The following is a 22,781-nucleotide window of genomic DNA, read 5'->3' on the forward strand; positions in this document are numbered from 1 at the left end:
ATATATGTAAGTCGAACCGTCACGCTGTACACCTTAAACTTACACAGTGACGCATGTCAACTATATCTCAGTAAAACTGACAGAAAAAAATTTATCCACAAAAACAGTCTGTGGGGGGAGGTGGTTAGGGGGGACACAGATGACACAGGATTGCCATCAGTTGGTAATAATTAAAGTTGGTGAGGGGCGCCTGGGTGGCTCAGTTGGTTAAGCGACTGCCTTCGGCTCAGGTCATGATCCTGGAGTCCCTGGATCGAGTCCCGCATCGGGCTCCCTGCTCGGCAGGGAGTCTGTTTCTCCCTCTGACCCTCCCCCCCCCGATTCTCTCTCTCTCAAATAAATAAATAAAATCTTTAAAAAAAAAAAATTAAAGTTGGTGATGGGAACATAGAACACATAGTTCATTATACCAGTCTTTCTATTTTTGTGTATGTTTATAACTTTGCAAAGTAAAGTTTCCAAAAAAGTACTGCTATTTTATTTCATGATTGCTGAAGCAACAATAATATTAAAAATAATATTTGTTGGGGCGCCTGGGTGGCTCAGTTGGTTAAGTGGCTGCCTTTGGCTCAGGTCATGACCCCAGCGTCCTGGGAGTGAGCCCCGAGTCTGGCTCCCTGCTCAGCGGGGAGCCTGCTTCTCCCTCTCCATCTGCCCCTCCCCCCTGCTCATGAGCTCTCTCTCTCTCTCTCTCTGTCAAATAAATAAATAAAATCTTAAAATAATAATAATAATAATGCTTGTTCCTTATTCTTGCATAATGCCTTAGAGCGCTTTCTTCAACATGCCTGAAAGCTAAGTAAGAAAGAGGAAGGCAGACATACACCCATTTTGTAGATGAACAATCAGGCTCCTTAAAGACAAGACCAGTTCCCCCAGTTCCCCAGCTCCCACAGCTAAGCAGTAACACAGCTGAGGCTGAGTGCCGGTCTCTGGACTCTGAAGCCAGTGATGCTTCCTGAACATTGTCATTGACTATAGGCTAGATGATAGTCTTTCTTCCTGGCTTGCTTTGATAGAGAAAGAAGTAGGGTTCCAGTCTTCAGAAATCTGAACCATAAAAATACCCAAAGAGCATTTTATAAAATGAGCTGGTTGAGACCTGTCCATCCTTGTTATATTTACGGCTGGTCCAGTGAAGGCCCACACTTAGATGCAGGCAGCATGTCTTTGGCTCCCTGGATTCTCGTGGCCAAACGGAAAGAGAAAAAGTAGGATCAGACCTGCTGGCCACAAAGGAAGCCATAAGTCTAGGTGGCACATCTCGAATTGTTCGTTTCTCCAGCATTTACTGACCTCTTGACTTTGCACCAGGCACTGTGCTAAGCCTGTGTGTGTTATCATATGTTTATCTTCACAACAAGTTTATGGACTAGGAACTGTAATTAGGCCCTCTCTATGGATAAAAGGTAGACAAGGTGGCTACCGCAGAGGGACACAGAGGTTGGGAGAGATCACATAACTCCCCCGGGGCTGTGCAGTGGCCATCAGATGCAAGTGCCAAAACCAAGTGTTGCATTTTCCTGGACTGATCTGTTAGGCTTCATTACACTATCCCAGCAGTTCTCAAAATGTGTGCCAGGTATTCCTGGTGTCCAAATATTTTCATAATATGACTACCGTGTTATTGTGATTTTCACTCATGCCCTCACAAGCGAACAGTGATTTCCAGAGGCCCCATGACAGGAGACGCCATCCTTGCTCAGAGAGCTTGTGTACTCTTATGTTTTATAAATGTCTCAGCCTTCGTTTCTAGTACCGGTAGCCATAACACACACAAGCAAATGCTTTTTGGGGTCCTTCTTAATTTTTCAGAGGACAAAAAGCTTCTAAAACCAAAAAGTTCGAGAACCGCTACACTTCACTAATTATGAGATGAATGACAAAGTACTTGTTGATGCTGTTTTACTAGTTTCAGATGGAAAAGGTAGTAAAGATTCTCCCTTTTTTTTCCAGGAGAGGCTGAGATAAACATAATTGTAAGGGGAAAAAAATTCTTGGAAAAAAGAAAAATCCAGAAATTGATTGGTCAGGCCCAGATGGCAAGTGCAATCAGGGGGCAATGGAGAGAGAAGCTGCCAAGGCCAGCAACGGGGCTCAGGAAAGGGCAAGGCCCAATGGAGCAGGCAGGGACATGTCCCAGGGGTCAGCTAAGGCAGGGTGGCAGCCCAGCCAGCTAGAGGAGAGCTCTCCCTCCGGGGCTGGGGATGCTGCCTACCTATCTACACCCGCTACTTGAAAATTACCTGGGATTTTTATAATAAACTTCTTGCTGCTAGATGGAAATGCTTATTGAAAAAGAAAAGTGGTCAGCTAATATGAAGTTTACTTTAAAAATAAAGGATGCACTGTGGATTAAAATCCTGAATTCTGTGGAACAGGGTTCAGGGGGTCATCATTTAAAAAAGTAACCAAGTACAATAGCCAAGATATGGAAGCAACCTAGTGCCCATCGACAGATGAATGGATAAAGAAGATGTGATACGCACACACACACACACACACACACACACACACACAATGGAATACTAGTTGGCTATACAAAAATGAAATTCTTCTTTCTCTCTGACAAATAAATGAATAAAATCTTTAAAAAAAAGTGAAATCTTACCATTTGTGACAACATGGATGGAGATAGAGAGTATTATGCTAAGTGAAATAAATCAGACAGAGAAAGACAAATACCATATGATTTCACTTACATGTAGGCTCTAAAAAAGAAAGCAAATGAACAGATAAAACAAAATAGAAACAGACTCACAGATACAGAGAACAATCTGGTGGTTGCCAGAGGGAGAGGGTAGAGGAATGGGCGAAACAAAGGAAGGAGATTCAAAGGTGCAAACTACCAGTCATTAAGTATTTAAAACTTGGGGATGCAATGTACAGCACAGGGGATATAATTAATAACATTGTTTATATGGTGGCAGATGGTTGCTAGATTTCTTGTTGTGATCACTTGGGAATGTATATAAATGTCAAATCACCATGTTGTACAGCTGAAACTAATCTAATATTGTATGTCAACCATACTTCAATTCAAAAAAAGGAAGTAATCAAGGAAACAATACAGTAAACTTAAGGTGTTCCTCTTAATATTATAGAGGAGTTTCTGCCTGTTGGCAAGTAATTTGTTAAAGTTTGGTGTTGGGAAGTAAGTTTTCTGAGATTTCCCAAATGCCTGAGGCTAGGTAGCTCTTACTATGATTCCCACAGCACATCACATCGCTGGAGGAATAAAGCGCATTTTGCTTTAGTCTATTTATTTAGTCTATAATAGCGGTGTTCTGACTTTCAGGAAATTTGTGATATCTCTAAAGAAGAAGGTAAAGCTTACATTTTATTTGTTGGCCCACTTCTATATCCTGAATACACTGTATAATTTCCTGCCTTGTGTCTTTGCCTTACTTCAAACAAGCTACCCTCAAATCCTGATTTCTTTTCTCGTGGAAATCCCAACCCATTCCTCAAGGTCATGTTCCCACTACCTCCTCTAGGTCTGGCCTCCTCTAAAAAGCCTTTTTCGAACGTGTCCAGATCTACTAACACCATCTCCTCTGACTGCCCACAATGCATCGAAACATGACCATGGACTACACGTGTCTAGGCTCATGTGCCATTGGGTGGAATAACTGGATGGCTATTGTGGTTTCATAAGCAACAGTCTTGTCTCCTTGAGTAGCTGTTTAAGGCTAGTGACCAGGCCTTCCACTTTAACTTCCCTCTTAAAATCTAGAACTCCACCCAATGTAGGAGAGTGCCCCGTACAGAGAAGACAGTCGACATAACCCTCTGCATTGCCTGACTGACTGATAGCTGACAACTTGAAATTCCCTTCCCTAGCCTGAATTCTGAAGCGGACTTTCAGTAGACTCACTGACAGCCAGATTCCCAAATGTTAGGCCTTGTTGACCCAAAGGTTTAATTGACATAGGGGGTTTTCTGCTTGCTAAGAGGTAAGCATTACGTTTCAAGGGGCAGTAGCATGGAGGAGAAAGAGTCCCAGAAAAGGAGTCAGAAGACAGGAGTGCAACAGCTCTGCCCACAGCCAGGTGACCTTAAGCAAGTTCTTTTAAGAAGCCGGACCTGTAGCTCCCCATTTCTTTCTTTTCCCTCCCATTTTATTGAGATTTAATTGACATACGGCACTGTGTATGTTGAATAGTTTTCATTTCTTACACAGGGCTAGCTCTACCTACCTTCCTCGACTACCTCACGGCATTGGCGGGAGGATCAAACATTATTTATAAACTGTAAGGCTCTATCATGTACAAGAAATCACTAGAGATTTTCATGGGAGCATGATTCAGCTCAAAAGTAGAGAATTAGTCCCTCCCTGGGGACTTTATTTAAGATAAGAATCATTTGCTAGAAAAATAAATGAATGATAGTAGGAGAACAGGAAAATATAATATGAGACCAGTGCTACTTTATAGTATTTTGTGGTGATAGTTTAAAGAGATTCACTCATGCCAAGCTGACATCAGTGATGACGATATTAGCCAATCTCTCAAGAGCTAAAAATCAGAGAGCAGCTATTTGGAAGACAAACCAGGCCATTCACGTTGAGCTTCCAATGGAAGCCTGTGATGAGAAATGATTGCTTGTTTCAAGACACCTTGAACACTTGGGTCTGTGCCCCTAAACATCTCCAGCATCATAGTGGGATCATAATACTCAGGTGCATACAGGTAAACTGAAGGAAGCCATTAAAGCTTAGCCCCAGCCCCATTTATGTGAGAGTCTGACATCAGCTCTCTATTCACTTCATGATCAAAACAAAAAATATCTGGTGAAAGTCACCAGGCAATGTGAGGACCATAAGAAACGGACAGAAAGAAGGGATGCTATTGTTGTGTAGAATGTGGCATCAAACACAACCCAACGAACAGACATTTGTCTGGATATAAGGAAGAAGAAAAAAATAAGAGCAATGACCTGTCTGCATTTTTCACACAAGTGTCCGTTTATGCCACCAAGGGAGTGACCCAAAGTACAACAAAATTCTACGGGAGGGAAAAAAAAAAACCCACAGAACTCAAATGAAACCAAAAATAAGTGTTATGCAGCCTCATTCCTCCCAGAGCATATTCAAAGTAGCCAGCTCTGGCAAAAATCCTACTTGGACCCCAACAGGTGCTGACCACCCCCCCTCCACTAAAACCAACTGGGAAACCCAGGGGAATTGGCCATCCAGTCCACAGGCAAGGGGTGGGGGGCTGGAGGGGGGAATGAGTCAAGTGGGATGGAAGAACAGACACCTTCCCATTCTCTGCTCTTATAATGTGATTTAATAATTGGAATGTGATTAGAAACAGTTGACAAAGTCTTGAGACGTAGGGCCAACCTCTACCCTAAAAAAAAGAAACAGCAGTTAAGACGTTTGTATTTTTTTTCTGGACTTTAAGATAAGTACATCATACCTCCTATTCATCTTAGAGAGTTCATAGCTTCACCCCATTTCATCGAGAAGGAAACGGAATCAGAGACGGTAGATGGGTGACTAGCCTAAAACACCCAATTGGTAAGTGACAGGGCTGGGTCCAAACCCCTCTTCTGCTCCAACATTAGTGTTCTTTCTGAGATGACCATTCTGTTCCATATTATAAAACTGCAGCATTGCAAAAGCTTTGACTGTCCTTCTTACCAAGCTTCCTGGAATTTCTTCATCCTGCAAGGCCTCTCTTGATTCCGCCGACTCCTAAACCATCTTTCCACCTGGCGCTCTGTCAAGTTACACTTCTTTGCCAGTCCGTAAATATCAGTCTGAAAAGGGACAACATGAATGAACAGGTGATAAAGAGTAGTCAGATGGGCAGGCAGTCAAGAGATGGTATGATTCGGTTACCAGAGCTTGTGCCCTGGAGAGAAGAGGCATTCTGCGTTAGCTCTGGAGCCAATGAATTTACCTCTTTTGCTTATGGGATCACACACACAGACACGCACACACACAGACCCACCAAAAAAAAAAAAAAAAAAAATCCCAGCACTCTGAGTTACTAAGAAATATCAATACTCCATAATTTGTCAGCAACCCATACATTCGACCTGCAGATGTGAGCTCACTCGTTCAGCAAAGTTTTATCTAGGCTTCCTAGGTACCAGGTAGAGAAGTACAGTTTAAGGTGTTAATCAGATCCAACCTCCTCATTTTTCCTATGAGAAATGGGAACACCAAGAGGTTTAGTAAGTTGTCCAAGACCTAAAATTAATAGTAAAGTGAGGATAAGAAGGTAGGCTAGTGGGGCACCTGGGTGGCTCAGTTGGTTAAACGACTACCTTCAGCTCGGGTCATGATCCCAGGGTCCTGGGATCGAGCCCCGCATCGGGCTCCCTGCTCCACGGGAAGCCTGCTTCTCCCTCTCCCACTCCCCCTGCTTGTGTTCCCTCTCTCACTGTCTCTCTCTGTCAGATAAATAAAAAAAAAGATTAAAAGAAAAAAAAGAATGTAGGCTAGTGCACTTTCTGTTCTTTCACACGACGTTTGTGCTGGCTCCAAAAGATACGACAGGAAAAACTCAAAAGGTGTTGGCCATCACTTTCACGTTTAATCAGATGTAGAGCCCATTTCAAACTAATCCAAAATAATTCCAATCATAAAAAAACTAAGATCGTAGAATATACTAATGATGATCGCTTCTCTTCTGGGAAGCAGAATTTATTTTTAAATTTGGAAATAATATGGATGATGGATTAGCTCAAAGGTCATACACTTTGAAGCTCTCCGAGGGCCAGACCAAAAACACGTATGATTGAGTGGATCAGGTCTGTTTCATGGTGGGATTTTAAGTTGTATTCTTTCGCACAGGCAGGTTTTATATGCTAAACCTATGGTGTCTTCAACTGACACAAAGAAATAAGCTCTGTAAGTTTTTGTAATACCTGCCCTCTTGATCTTTCATTTTCCAACATAAGTACACGAAGTATTTCCATTTCCTCTTTACTAGAAAAAATAAAATGGCATCAAACTGACCCTCAGCTTCAGCGTTGAGGAGATAAGCAGGAGTGACTGACAAAGCAAACAGGAAAGCACCCGCTTTGCTCCAAAAGCACAGCTGTGAACCAGCCCTCGCTGATGGCTCCAGAGGGAAAGCGCACACCCAGGATTTTGTTGTGACATGACTAGCACGTTCCAAATGTTGACCGCTGCCTCAAAGTAAATTTAAGTAAATTTAGGACCAACATTGCGAGGGCTGAACAAAGCCTGCCTGATGGCTGGACACCCTCCAGTCTGGGACCAGTCATACAGTTTCTACTGTGTTATTGTGCGGAGTTCACCTAATTGTTCACGTGCGCAGGGTTAACAGTGGATAAAATTCATAGAGCAGCTCTCACACTGAAGACTGGCAAAGGCCTAATTGCAACTTCTATGTACCTCCTAAATTGCTACCTGTTATTTAATCTGCAAGAAGGAATGCAAAACAAAACAAAAACAGGATACAGCCCATATGATACTCTGTTTCTCTGTAACCTAACTGCCCTCTCTAACACCTTTTATAGGCCAAGGGTTCACCACCGTTGTGTTGTTGTTGTTGTGTTTTGTTTTGTTTTTGAGCTCTTGAGGACACTGAGTTGGCAACCATTTATTGTTGCCTCCTTCTTGCAAGCATTGTGCTAATCATTGGGGATCTAAATGAATAATAACATGGACGTGGGGCCCGAAAGTAAGAAAATAAAACAAAGAATTCTAATGAAATACCATGAGTGCTAAGATAGGGGAAGATCAGGATACCATGGGACCTAACTCTGTGTAGGCACTTCCAGAAAGTTACACATAGGCTGGATCCTGAAAAAAGCCTCAGAGAAGGAGAGGGTAAAGAAAGGAAGGTCGTGTGGAGATGAGAGCAAGAGTGAGCAGGGAACCCCTGGGGAACAGAAAGAAGTCTGGCAGGGTAGAGCCGTATGAAGAGGAGGGGAGGAAAGATGTGGCTATGCTCACATCAAGGGGGGCTTTGTCTGGGATTTATCCTGGTGGGGGGACAGGGCATTGGCACTGATAAAGTCCCCCTCCAGCGGCATGTATGGAATGGAGGAGCAGGCGTATGTCCGGAGTCGGACACTGTGTTCACTTTGCCCTTGCGTCCAAGGTCTTTGCTCTCACAACTCTGGAGGTCTGGATTCACTAACCCACACAGCTCATCATACTCCCTCGCGGGAAGCAATTCATTTTTATTATCCCATCATTTCTATAGATATCTGCTTAATAAATGCATCTAGAAATAGCACTCGAACATGATTTGAAGCAATTTATTTTCTCTCTTGGAGCACAGATGAATCGGGTGTAACATCAGTCTTGACGATACTGACTCCATTCACTACAATATTATTGGGATGGAAATCCTCTTGCAAACAAAAGTCTCTGGAAGTAATTTCTTATCAATACATAAAACAAGCACTTATTGAACACCTACAATGCACAGAAAATTGTGCCAGATGTTATGTTGGTATTTCTTTAACTGTCACATGGCTCTTTTCTCTCCATAGCAGGGAAACTTGATAAAGACCAAATTTCCTCATTTTAAATTTCCTAGAATGCTGACCTGAAGGTTTTGCTATAGCAAACATATCAAGTAATTGAGAGCATAGCACCGTTCTTCATGTTTTATACAAGGTATTACCCGAGTGCTTTATTCTCAAACAGAAAGAGAGAAAAATAATGAGGATTCTGAAAGAGCCCGAAGTTTTCATAACCACAGCTAAGTAATTTCCCTTTTGAAAAATGTGAAATGATGCTTGGGCATTTATTATCGCCACTGTTAACAGCAGTATTGAAATGAACAAGAGCAGTCCTTTGGAGCACATGGAAATGAAGAACATGTGGAAAAGGCTTGTCAGACTGTCCTCATTTTAGAAAAAAAACAAACAAGGAAGTCCAGTACAGAACCTGAGGGCAGAAGAAGTTACGGACAGTGCTGGCTAGCTGTGAACAATCCTGGACGCGATGCCACATGCTATGGTCAGACCTCCATACGAGCCCAACCAGACTCATGATAGAAACAGTCATCGTAGATGCAACTGAACTTTGCAAATAAAGTTCGGCACCCTTAAAATCTATCAATCCTAAACTGTGCGAGCACATGCTCTTGACTTTTAAAATGACCGGTGATCCAATAGCCAAACTATGGAAAGAGCCAAGATGTCCATCGACAGATGAATGGATAAAGAATAGGTGGTATATATATACAATGGAATATTATGCAGCCATCAAAAGGAATGAGATCTTGCCATTTGCAACGACGTGGATGGAACTGGAGGGTGTTATGCTGAGCAAAATAAATCAATCAGAGAAAGACATGTATCATATGACCTCACTGATATGAGGAATTCTTAATCTCAGGAAACAAACTGAGGATTGCTGGAGTGGTGGGGGGTGGGAGGGATGGGGTGCTGGGTGATAGACACTGGGGAGGGTATGTGCTATGGTGAGTGCTGTGAATTGTGTGAGACTGTTGAATCACAGACCTGTACCTCTGAAACAAATAATACATTATATGTTAAAAAAAGGAAGAAGATAATAGGAAGGGAAAAACGAAGGGGGGGAAATCGGAGGGGGAGACGAACCATGAGAGACTATGGACACTGAGAAACAAACTGAGGGTTCTAGAGGGGAGGGGGGTGGGGGGATGGGTTAGCCTGGTGATGGGTATTAAAGAGGGCACGTATTGAACAGAGCACTGGGTGTTATACACAAACAATGAATCAGGGAACACTACATCAAAAACTAATGATGTACTGTATGGTGACTAACATAACATAATAAAAAAAAAGAAAGAAAAATAAGTCACATGTAAATTTCATTAAAAAATTAACATATGCAGAAAAAAAATGACTAGTGATCACCATCTGTATTCATCAGAGAGTTTTTATTTCATCTCTCATTTTAACTATGGTGAAAATGAAACTAGACCTGCCGAGCCGCCATCTTTTTTTACAACTATTGGATTAAAACCTTTTTTTGTGGGGGCGCCTGGGTGGCTCAGTCGGTTAAGCATCTGCCTTTGGCTCAGGTCATGATCCCAGAGTCCCGCATTGGGCTCCCTGCTCAGTGGCAAGCCTGCTTCTCCCTATACCTGCCGCTCTCCCTGCTTGTGCTCTCTTTCTTTCTCTCTGACAAATAAATAAAATCTTAAAAAAAAAAAAAAAAACAACCTTTTAAGACAACCTTTTTTGGGTTATGTAAACATTCCTTGCACTACACCATTTCATGAAGTGCATCTTGTACTTAGAGAGAACTCTGACTTTCCTGGGGAGTGGGCAGGAGCACAGTGCATTTTTAAACATGTGGAGGACTTGGAAAAAATGAAATGGCCTACTCACAACAGCCACCCCCGTGAACAATTTCCTAAAGTGTGTAATGTATATCGATGATGCCACAGCCATCAGAAGTGTTAGATATGGGCTACTCTGCTGTAACTGTCAGTGGTCTTTAGTGATTAGGGTACTTTGTACATATCCTACCCTCCAAAATTTAATTTTGATCTTTCTACCCAAATTACGGCATTGATTATTAGTGTTAAACACTATAGTTGAACACAATAGTTCAACTATGAATATTGGTTATTTTATAATATTTCTGTATCATTTTATACTATGCTTGGAATGCTGTATAACCTGTCAATAGAGGAAAAAAATCCAAATGAGTCAAATCATTTGATGGCCAACTGGAACGGATATCTTGAACAGATGAGGTAAGCCACAGGTGACTGAAACATTAAGAAAGAAGATTTTTTTTTTAATCCCCAAACAAAGAACTTGTACTTACTTGAGATGGTTGCCTTGTGGAATGTTTGAAAAAATTCTCTAAGACAGTATTTGGTATAATCTTCTTTCGAACTTCCTCTTTAATGCCAAATGATTTTGCTAGAGGCATAGCAATAAACCTATAAAATATGAAAGAAAGTCCAAAATCTGAGAATGAACCCAAAATGACACCAGAAGACTCAAGCCTTACTTTAGATTACAAATGAAGGATCAGCCATTGGGTCATGTTGTCCTTGGGCTACCTACAGCTAACCTCTGCCTTGCAAAGAAATTCAAGGAGAGCAAATTTTGAGACCCTTTATACAAGCAATACTAAAAAAATAAAATACTTGTACCATTAAAAATTTACTTATGTAAATCCAAATATATTTATATATGAGATCCCAGAATTGGGATAAGCCATTCCACTTAGAGTTTCATTTTAAGACTCCAAGGGATTCAAATGAATAATAATTTTGTTATTGAAAGTTTTACTTGGTGGGGCACCTGGGTGGCTCAGTCGTTAAGCGTCTGCCTTCGGCTCAGATCATGATCTCAGGGTCCTGGGATCGAGCCCCTCATCGGGCTCCCTGCTTGGCGGGAAACCTGCTTCTCCCTCTTCCACTCCCCCTGCTTGTTTTCCCTCTCTCACTGTGTCTCTCTCTGTCAAATAAATAAAATCTTTAAAAAATTAAAAAATTAAAAAAAGAAATAAAAAGAAATTTTTACTTGGTGATCATTGTCTTATAGAATTACTATGTTCCTATTTGAAGTTCTAACTAATGAGAAAAATGGCCTGACTCTTGGGTAAATATCGAGGAGTGGGATTGGTAGGTGGTATAACAAGTATACATTTAACTTTATAAGAAACTGGCAAACTGTTTTCCAGGTGGTGGCACCACTTTGCATTCCTGCAAGTAATGGGCCAGAGTTCCACTTACTCCATATCCCTGCCAACACTTGGTATTACCAGTCCTTTTAATCTCAGGATTTTACTGGGTGTGTCCTGGTTTTCATTGAATTTCCACTCTAATCTTTATTATTTCCTAACTTCGGCTTGGTAGAAGTTTAGTTTGCTCTTTTTTCTTCTTTTTTCTGAAGGTAGAAGTTTATTGATTTGAGATCTTTCTTCTTTTTTAATATAGGTGTTTGAAGCTATGAAGTTTCCTTCTGAGCACTATGTGGCTGTATCTCATAAGTTTTGATATTGTGTTTTCTTTGTCATTCATCTCAAAGTATTTTCTAATTTACTGTGATTCCTCCTCTGACCCATTGGTTATTTAGAAGTATGCTGTTCAATTGCCACGTATTTGCTCATTTCCCAATTTCTGTGTGTTACTGAATTTTAATTTCATTTCATTGTGATTGGAAAACACACTTGGTATGATTTCCATTTCTTTATGCTTATTGAGACTTGTCTTATGGCCTAACATATGGTCTGTCCTGGAGAATGTTCCTTGTGCATAGGAGAAGAATGTGTCTTCTGTTGTCATTGGGTGCTATGTTCTAAAGATGACTGTTAGGTCTACTTGGTTTATAGTGCTGATCGAGTCTTCTATTTCCTTATTAATCCCCCCTAAGTATCCATTACTAAAAGTGAGATATTCACATCTACAACTATTTGTTGAGTTGTCTATTTCTCCCTTCAATTCTGTCAGTTTTTGCTTCATGCATTTTGGAGCTTTGTTGTTAGGTACATATATGTTTATAATTATTATATCATCTTGATAGATTTACCCTTTTATATTATAAAATGTTCTCATTTCCAGTAACAATTTAAAAGTCTATGAAAGTCTAAATTGCCTGGCATTAGTATATAGCCACTCCGGTTCTTTTTTGGTTACTGTTTGCTTGGTATATCTTTTCCCATACTTTTACTGTCAACCTATTTATGTCTTTGAACCTCAAGTGTGTTTCTTATAGAAAGCATATAGTTGGATCATGTATTTTTTTAAATATTTTATTTATTTATTTGAGAGAGAGTGGGGGAAGGAAGGAGCAGAGGGAGAAGGACAAGCAGACTCTGTGCTGAGCACGGAGCCTGATGCAGGGCTTGATCTCACAGCCCTGGACCTGAACCAAAATGAAAAGTCAGACACTTAACCAACTGAGCCACCCAGGCACCCCAGATCATGTATTTGTATCCATCTCTCCTATCTGTGCCTTTCAGTTGGAATATTTAATCTATTTACATTAATGCAAGTTACATTTAATCACTGATAAAATAGGATTTATGTCTGCTATTTTGTTATTTGTTTTCTATATATCTTATGTCTTTGTTATTTCTCTATTCTTCAATAAGTTACCTTCTTTTGTGTTAAAGAGATATTGTCTAGTGTAGCTTTTTAATTCTCTCTCTTCCTTAAAATATTCTTCTTTTACCTTTTTTTTTTAAAGATTTATTTATTTATTTTAGAGAGACAGAGAGAGCACCAGCAGGGGGAGGGGCAGGGGGAGAGGGAGAAAGTGAGAGAATCTCAATCAGACTCCCCACACTAAGCATGGAGCCTAGGGGCTTGATCTCATGAGATCATGACCTGAGCCAAAATCAAGAGTTAGATGCTCAACTGACTGAGGTACCCAGGTGCCCCAAAATATTCTTCTTTTAAAATAATTTTCTTAGTGGTTAACTAAGTATTATAATTAACATCTTCATTCATAACATCCTAGTTCAGATTAATACCAAAATAATATCAGCAGTATACAAAAACTTCATTACCTCCCCTTCCTGTGCTATTAATCATACAAATCATATATTTATAAATTATGTTTTCATCAACATAGATTTATGATTACTGTTTGATGTAGTTGGCTTTTAAATCAGATAGGAGAAAAAATGTGTTACAAACAAAAACTGTGTGTATACTTTCTTTTTATTTCTTATGTAGGTGACTTTACTGGTGGTGCTTTTTATTTCTTCATATGGATTCAAGTTATTGTCTTGTGTCCTCTAATTTCAGTCTGAAGGATTTCCTTTAATATTATTGTGGGATGGCTCTGGAAGCAACAAATTCTTTCAGTTTTTGTTCATCAGGAAATGTCTTAATTTCTCTTTCATTTTATTTTATTTTTTTTTAAAGATTTTATTTATTTATTTGAGAGAGAGAGAATGAGAGAGAGCACATGAGAGGGGGGAGGGTCAGAGGGAGAAGCAGACTCCCTGCCGAGCAGGTAGCCCGATGCGGGACTCGATCCAGGGACTCCAGGATCATGACCTGAGCCAAAGGCAGTCGCTTAACCAACTGAGCCACCCAGGCACCCTCTCTTTCATTTTAAAAGATAGTTTTTCTCAGTTGACAGGTTTTTTTTTTTTTAGCACTTTTTATATGTCTTCCCACTACCTTTGGCCTCTATGATTGCTGATAAGAAATCAACTCTTAATCTTATTGAAGGTCTCTTATATGTGATAGATGCTTCTCTCTAGCTTTCAAGATTTGTTGTTTTTGTCTTTGAACACTTTGTGATGCATCTAGGTGTGGATCTCTAAATTTATCCTACTTGGAATTTGTTTAGCTTCTTGGATGTGTAGATTAATGTTTGTCATCAAATTTGAGTACATTTCTGGCCATGTATTTCTTCAAGTACTTTCTATCCTACTCATTTTCTCCTCTTCTTCTGGAACTCCCATTATGCGTATGTTGTTAGGTTTCATGCTATACCACAGGTCTCTCAGGCTCTTTGTTTTCTTTCATTCTTTTTTTACTTTTTTTTTTCTCTTCCTCAGACTGCTAACTCTTCTACTTGCTCAAATATGCTGTTGGGCACCTTTAGTGAGTTTGTCATGAGTCACTGTACTTTACAACTCCAAAATTTCTCTTTGATTTCTTTTATAATTTCTTTCTTTTTTTTAAGTTCCGAATTTTTATTAAGATAATATTTTCTATAATTTCAAAATTTTAAAAATCATCCCTATATATGCCTATATGTCTAATTACAATCTTTTTATAGTCTTGATTTGGTGAGACATTGTTCTCATTCTTTCCTTTAGGTCTTAAACATGCTTTTCTCTAGTTCTTTGAACATATTTAAAATAGCTGATTTAAAGTCATTATCTAGGGGCGCCTGGGTGGCTCAGTCGGTTAAGCGGCTGCCTTTGGCTCAGGTCATGATCCCAGGGTCCTGGGATTGAGCCCCACAAAATCTTAAAAGTCATTATCTAGGGACACCTAGGTGGCTCAGTCATTTAAGTGTCCAATTCTTTATTTCAGCTTGGGTCATGATCTCAGGGTTGTGAGATTGAGCCCAGCATAGGGCCATGCTGTGCATGGAGTCTGCTTGGGATTCTCTCTTTCTCCCTCTCCCTTTGCACCTTTCCTGCTCACACACTCTCTCTCTAAATGATAACAATAGTGATAATAATAATAAATGAATGAATTAATTAAAAATAATAAAGTCTTTATCTTATAAGGCTAACATCTAGGTTTTGTAAGGGACATTTTACTTACAAAAAGGGGATTACTTTTTCCTTGTATTTTCTTGTTTCTTTCCATGCCTTATAATTGTGTTGAAAATTGGACATGTTTAATAATATAATGTGGCAACTCTGGAAATCGGATTATCCCTCTCAGAGTTTGTTGGTTTTGTGGTTTGTTATCATTGTCCATTTGTTTGTTTCATTCCTTGTTTGAAATGATCTATGAAGTCTGTATTCTCTGTCATATTTGGGCACTGGAGTCTCTACTGGATTAGCTTAACTGTCACCTAATGACTAGACAGAGATTTCCTTAAATGCCTGGAACCAATAAGTCTCCCAGTCTTTGCCAAGGAGCTCTGCATACATTTTGGGGCACACCTTCAACACTCAGCTAGGCAGTTGCCAACTTTGCCTTAGCTTTCACTTCTTTGCTCCGAGCCTCAAGATCATCTAGAGGTGAGAGCTAAGGGCCTTCTCATATCTTTTCTGGGCATGTGGAGAGCCCTGGGCATACCCAAAGCTCTACAAATTCAAGTGTCCTTCTGGTTTCCAAGAATATGTCTGAGCTTTTCAAAGTCTGCTGTAGACATCTTATTTTCCAGTTTGTCTTTTTAAGTGTTTTGGTTAGTCTATTGTTTGCCCCAATTGTTATTAACAACCTCAGGTAGTTCCAAAGTTAGTCAATTGCCTCTACTTGTTTTAGACAAGCACCTTCAGGGAAAAGGCTTTTCTGACTCAGGTCAAATAAAGACAGACTTATAATGACTGGCTTCTAGGGAACCACAAGAAAGGTCAGATAACGTTATTTCCCTAGTAGTGATGCTCTGTTCTGCTCCCTTCAATGGCTGCCAGGATACTGGTTTCCACTGAAATTACGGGCTATTGGATTTTCAAGGCTATCACAGAGGTGGACAGGGCAGGATAGGAATAGGGCAAGTTAAAATGTCACAAAGCTTGTTCTTCTTTCCAAGAGTCAGCTGTTTTTCTTAAATAACAATCCCTGAATTGCTGCTAACCTTTGGTTAATTCTGAATTCTGAAAAGTTGATTTTGACAATTTTTGCTAGTTTTCTGATTGCTTTTAGGGAAGAGAGAATTTTTGGAGGTCCTTATTCTGACATTTTTGTTCATTTCCAGGGTGTAGTGGTTTTAATTTGCATTTTGCTAATGACTAATGATATTGGACACCTTTTCATGTGTTTACTTGCCATTTGTAAATTTTTGGTGAATTATCTATTCAAGTCTTTTGCCCATTTTAAAAATCAAGTTATTTCTTTGTTTATTATTGAGTTAAAGAATTCTTTATATATTCTGAATTTAAGTCCCTCATCAGATATATGTTTTGCATATAATATATTTTCTCCCAGTCTGTGGTTTGTATTTTTATTTTATTTATATTTTTAAAAATAACCACATAGGCATTTTTGCATATCATATAATTCACCTTTTCCAAGCATACTATTCAGTGATTTTTTTTTTAAGTAAAATTACCAAGTTGTAGAATCATCACCACAAATCAACTTTAGAAGATTTTCATCATTCCAATATAATCCCTCATGCATATTTACTGTTAATTCCGTTCCCTCTCACCCCTGCCCCAGGCAATCACTAACCTATTTTCTGTCTTTATAGCTTTGTCTTTTTAGGATATTTAATATAATGGAATCATACAATAATAGGTGGTTGCTTGTGTCTGGCTCCTTTCACTAGCTTAATGTTTTTGAGGTCCATTCATGTTTTTGGATGTATTTGGAGTGCATTCCTTTTTATTACTGAATAATAATTCATTGTATGGGTATGCATACATTAACAATGTCTTTTGAAGAGCAAACACTTCAGCAATTTACCAAGGGAAATAAAAGCATGTGTCCGTACAAATTCTTGTACTCAAATATTCATAGCAGCTTTATTCATAATAGCTAAAAACTGTAAACAATCCAAATTTCCAACAACTAAACATAAATAAATTGTGGTATGTCAATATGTTGAAAGACTACCCAGCAATGACAAGGAATCACGGATACATACAACTACATGAAAACAATCTCCAATGTATTATGTTAAGTGAAAGAAGCCAGACACAAAAGACTGTGATCTAATGATTCCATTTGTAGAAATCAAAAAGGCGAATTAGGCTGACAGAAAGCATATCAGTGATTTCAAAGAGCTAGTAGGTAGGGAGAGGATGAACCATACAGGGTACAGGAGAGTTTCTCAGCTGATGGAAATCTTCTACATCATAATTGTGGTGATGGTTACACCACTGTATAGTTGTCAAAATGCATTAAATTTTGGATGAACTTTACTGTATGTAAATCATACCTCAATAAAGCTGATTTTTTAGAAGATTTGCTTATTTATTTTAGAGGGAAAGAGAGAGAGGGCACAAGGTGGAGGCAGGGGGGCAGGCAAAGAGAGAGGGAGAGAGAAACCTAAGCAGAGTCCATGCTGAGCTTGGAGCCCAATGCAGGGCTTGAGCTCATGACCTTGAGATCATAAGATCTCAAGACCCTGAGATTCGAAGAGTTGGAAGCTTAACCTACTGCATTACCAGGCACCCCTAAAGCTGATTAAAAAAAATAATGATATGACTCTATTCTTTCTCCAGTTCTAACAAAAGCTCTATCTTCTGCCAGGTCAGTCTATTTTAGTACTTACTTAGAGGTTTCTGTGTTTAATTAAATGCCAGAAATTTCAGTTATGAATGATCATTTAGCCCTTCATTTTTTTATAACCATGGGAGTTGAATAAAATTTTTTCTAAAATAATTTGATAACATATATAAGTCAATCCAACTTCCAGATGGACTAAGTTTCCCTGGAAATGGCCCATACATTTCAGAGACATATAAAAACAAACTCAGTATGCACCAGATGTACATAGAGCAATGTGGATAGATCATAAAACATAGGGTTGCATTTAAAAAAAGAAGAAACAGAATAAGGTTTTATTGCCACACTATTTATGTCAACTAACAATACATGCATTTTATGTTTATGCACATGTTTTACTGGGTCATACAAATAAAAAGCCATCAGATACATTAGAACCCAGCAGGCAGGAATGTGACGAGGAAATGGGGATAAAAGGTAATTAATGAAAAAGTTAATTCAAATCAATCAAAAGGAGGTCTTATGCAGACCGAAGAGAGCATGCTATGATTTGAGGATTATGATTAATTAATTCCCCTCTGCATAAAATGTCCAAACCAAACAAAAATTAATATGTCCTTAAAACTAACAAAATCTCAAAAAACATATTTGGCAAGTTTTTGGATAAATAATGAAATTGCTTCATTTATCCAACTTACTAGTTGAAAATTTTCATTGGGGAAACACTCATTGTTCTTACTAATAGAATAACACAAATACAAAATGCTTTAACATGGTGATGTTCTCAGTCATATTCACTCAATGCTCTCTCAAATATCAGAAATCAAAAAATTAGGAAAATTTTAAAAAGCAAAGAGGAATTGAGCCAAAAAGACTTTTGAAGTAAGGGAATACAACCAACCTCAAAGCCAGGGAAAGTATAATATTCCCCTCTAGAGGATCATGTGGTAGACTAGTATATGGATCAGTATACACAATGGGTAAATATACATATCCATAGCATACTTGCTGAAATGAGGAAACACATCTATATTAAAATCATTAATTTAAACAAGAAAGAGAAATGTGGTCTTGTTTGTTAAGATGCCCAGGCTTCAAAGACAGAAATAACATTTTTGATGAAACACGGGAAGTACATAAATATAGTTTTCTAGTTCAGCATTATCCTTCCTTTTCAAATAAATCAGGAAAATCAATCACTTCATCTAATGTAAGTGTAAATAATTATGAATACGTACTTAATTTAAAAATCTGTTTTGAAAAAGGAGAAAAGAAAGGAGTATAATAAATATTTGATAAACTGAACTGAAAAGAGAAGGGAAATGACAGGTCTTAACTCTAGAAGGACCTTAGAGATTAACTTGCCTGAACTTTCATTTTATGGATATGGATTATAAAAAAAAAAATGTCCAAGAGGAAGAAAAAAGAATGTGAACTTCTGCTCCCATGTAAATGGTTCAAAGTTAGGTTAATTACCAAGGAATGAGTCTCTTAGGTTTGCTACTATTGCAGAACTGAGCCTTCAGATGGCCCCGTTCAGACACCCAGACAACCCCCTCTTCATCTAGCATTCATCAGTTACTTGTGAGCCAAAAGCCTAACAATCCCAGACCCCCCTCCCTTTTTTCCAATATTCTTTTATAGAACAAAAAGAAGGCAGCCCTAGGCAGATATTAAGCATGTGAAGTTTAGATACTTCTAAACAGAAACAATAACCCACTGACATAAGATCGATTCTCAGTTCCTAAGGATTCAAAGGCTCTTTGACCAGAGTTTAAGCAGGGAGTGTTATATGAAAGAACAAAGTATTTGGAGCAATGTAAGTCTCAGATAACATTTAAGTCTAATATGCATATTTTGAGACTATTTCAATTTAGGACAGTTAGTAACAACCCTTTCCAACTCTTGTAAATTGCTACAGATGGGTCATTCCACCTTCCCTTCTTTGCAGAATGAGGACATATCATTCCATCATGCGCTTATGTTGCTCAGTGGAAATGGTAGAAATGGTCGAATGTATTCATTGCACAACTAAATAAAAGAAAAAAGATCACCTTTTGATTTTACCACCTCCACCCTTGCCTTGAGCCATTCTGGGACCATAATTTACTCTGAGATAATGTGTTTATTCCACAAGTATCTAAATCTGAGTGGCTTAGATCCCATTCAATCATACTTCAGACATATAAAAGAATGCATAGAAGAGTCCAGATAAACTAGTTAGAAAGTGCTATTCTAGACACCCCTACCCACTCCAGCCAACAACAACATAAATATATATACACATATATGTCGCAAAATTTATAAGGAAAAGTAGTCCTAAATACAAAGCAAATGTCAGTCACTTTCAAATGATCTACTTTGTTCTTTATCAATTCTGTCTCTCTGCAATTGCTTTTCTAGGAAGAGACATCACTTCCTGATCTTAAATGGCTCATGGCTAATACTAAAGGATAAAAATGAGCCAGCCAAATCACAACTACTGGTCACGTCATAGAATGAGAAATTGTAGTATAAACAGAGTCTAGGACAAAAGAAGAAAGCTTTCTTGTGATAAATATATCATAGGATATGCTGAAACACAGTGTCAAATTTACATGAATTTTTAAAAGAGTTCAGAAAATTACACATTCGCTAGACTTCTTTAAGCTATGTTTTCTATATTCCCAAGAGACATTAGTTAACTCTTGTCTGCTATCAGGAGTATTTCACTATGAAAGTCCAAGAAGTACTGATATAACGAGAGAATAAAAAACCAACACCCCAGAGCCTGGTATCATGGCATGTCGGTTCAAGCCCCAAATCTATCCCTTGAATACTAACTGTGTGATGTAGGCCAGATCACTTACCTCTTATTTTCTTGACTGAGATCATATCACTTGTGATTTTATATACTTCTTAAACTGTAAGTCCCTACTCAAATGCAAGGTGTAACTAATATTTTATTTATGACATATGTGGCTTAGTCTAATGCAAATGATATAGAAACCTTGAAAAAGATATAAATGTATGCTTCAAAAGGCATAATCTCCTTCCCCAGTTAAATGTTCCTTACTTCTATTGCATTCAAAGAGATATGAGGCTAGTGGACCAACACATGGTTTTCTGTAGTGTCACAGAATGGAAAAAGCTAAGGCTGAGTTGTTGGGAGTTAAAGCTACATAAGAAGATTGGAAAAATGACAGAGTATGCTCAATCCCTTGGGAAGAAGCAAGAATGGTCCTAGGAATTACAAGAGGATTGGATTCCTTCCTGATTGTTGTTGGAGCGGCCTCAGCCAAGACAGAACAAGTTGGTCTTCCACAGCTGTGCTGCTTTGGCAACCAAAAGAGTTTTCTAGTTCACTGTCCTGATTACAACATAAAAAATGGAGCTGTCCACCGAGAAGTAGGCAATCTGCAGTGTAAACAAGTAGAGGACCTGGGAGCCAAATTCAAGGATCACCACACACCATGCAAGAGAGGCAAGTGTTTCAGGATAGTAGAAAGTAATTTGCTAACTTGGAAGTGCAGCGACAAAATTCTACTTAATTTATGCAATCTTTGACAAATCCAAACATGTGACTAAAAAGTAGAATTAATGGTCAAAAAGGAAGAGCATTGTCAAATGTTCCCAGCTAGAGTTTAAGTGGTATCCAGGGGCTTCCTCTTCCTCTCAACAGCAATAACATATTGTTGGCTCAAGAGAAGTTGTTATTTGTACAAAAACCTTTTGGAGAGTCCATGAAACAAAGTTGGTCAAGCGAACTCTTGAGATAAGGACCCTGCAAATGGTTATAAACATATGATCTGCATTACAGTTAGTCTTGGACAAAATGATCTTTATCAAATTTTGTCTTAAGTTTTTCCAACTCTGACATTCAAATATTCTTTTTGCTCCAAAAAGTTAATGTGCTAATAAGAGTTTTTTGAAATAGAGACAACTACAGAGATTATAGATGAACATTTATCTCCTGTTATCATAACACAGGTACAGTTTTAATAGAAAGGTTGAAGTAATATCTATTTTAATTAAGTTAAAAAAAAGAAAAGAAGTTCACTTTTTCTGAGAAAGCAAACTGGTATTTTTTTCTTTGATTTCCTTATACTTTGGAATGAAGGGCTGCTATTAAAACTTTCAATAAACCTTTAAAATAAACTATGCTATAAAGCAAATATTAAGTTAGGTCTTTAATGTCTTTAATGAGGCATTGTTTGCTATTTTATAGGCATTCTAAAATGATAATGGATCCCCTAGACACAGACTCTACTAGCATTGCCTTTCTGGGAACGTATATACTTTGTCAGACAGCATGGTATGTGGAAGATGAAGTGGGTCCCCACACTGTCAATGACACTAACAAGCTCTGTGCTCCTTAACTTCTCTTGATCTCAGTTTTCTTCACTGTGAAACTAACACACTTGAGGAGACTGTGTTCCTAATATTTATTTGTTCAGCTTCTAGATCATGTTTGGTGTACGTACGACTTGATGAACTCCCCCAGGAATCTGTAGCCCATTAGTGGCCCCCTCTGAACAACAGATTATTAAAAGTTCATACCAAGATTCCAGTATTCCAGGGTTGGTGCAAAGAAGAGGCATGGGAAGTAAAGACACACAGATCCTACTTACTTTTCAAAGAAATGTCTGATAATCAGCAAGCCAAAAGCATATGGGATTGTCATGTACAAATGAGAGGGTTTCACGAAGACGAGTCCATCGTGATCTTCAAGATCTGACCACTTAATTGTTGGAGGAAGCCAGAATCTTTCCAACCAAAACCATTCTTTAAATGTCTGAAACATTCTAGAGAGATGGAAAAATAATCTGTTAGACTTGTGAAACAAATACTTAAAGTTGAAATAACATTGAGTATTATCTCTTAATCTACCTAAGCCAGAGAGTTTTGAAAACAAGGCAAAAAGGGATCCTATTATTCAGTGGGTTTCATGACACTTCATTGCATTAAACAAGAATCACTCTGCCAATACTCTCAGGACAATTCTGGCTGTGGCATGGCCAACTTAAGTTTAACATA

The 22,781-nt window shown here is 38.6% G+C and overlaps 1 protein-coding gene across 1 annotated transcript in view; it reads right to left on the minus strand.

Annotated features, from left to right (window-relative positions):
• CERS3 (ceramide synthase 3) overlaps window positions 1-22,548 on the minus strand; it is a 76,549-nt gene extending 54,001 nt beyond the window's left edge. Inside the window, exons 1-3 of the mRNA XM_032391321.1 lie at window positions 22,376-22,548; window positions 10,763-10,880; window positions 5,648-5,766 (exon numbers count right to left, since the gene is read on the minus strand). Coding sequence (XP_032247212.1) covers window positions 5,648-5,766; window positions 10,763-10,880; window positions 22,376-22,548 — 410 coding nt within the window. The remainder of the gene's footprint in view (window positions 1-5,647; window positions 5,767-10,762; window positions 10,881-22,375) is intronic.
• Between the last annotated feature and the right edge of the window lie 233 nt (window positions 22,549-22,781).

The sequence above is a fragment of the Phoca vitulina genome, unplaced genomic scaffold (genome assembly GCF_004348235.1).
Source record: "Phoca vitulina isolate PV1807 unplaced genomic scaffold, GSC_HSeal_1.0 scaffold61, whole genome shotgun sequence".
In the NCBI taxonomy this organism is placed as follows: Eukaryota; Metazoa; Chordata; class Mammalia; order Carnivora; family Phocidae; genus Phoca; species Phoca vitulina.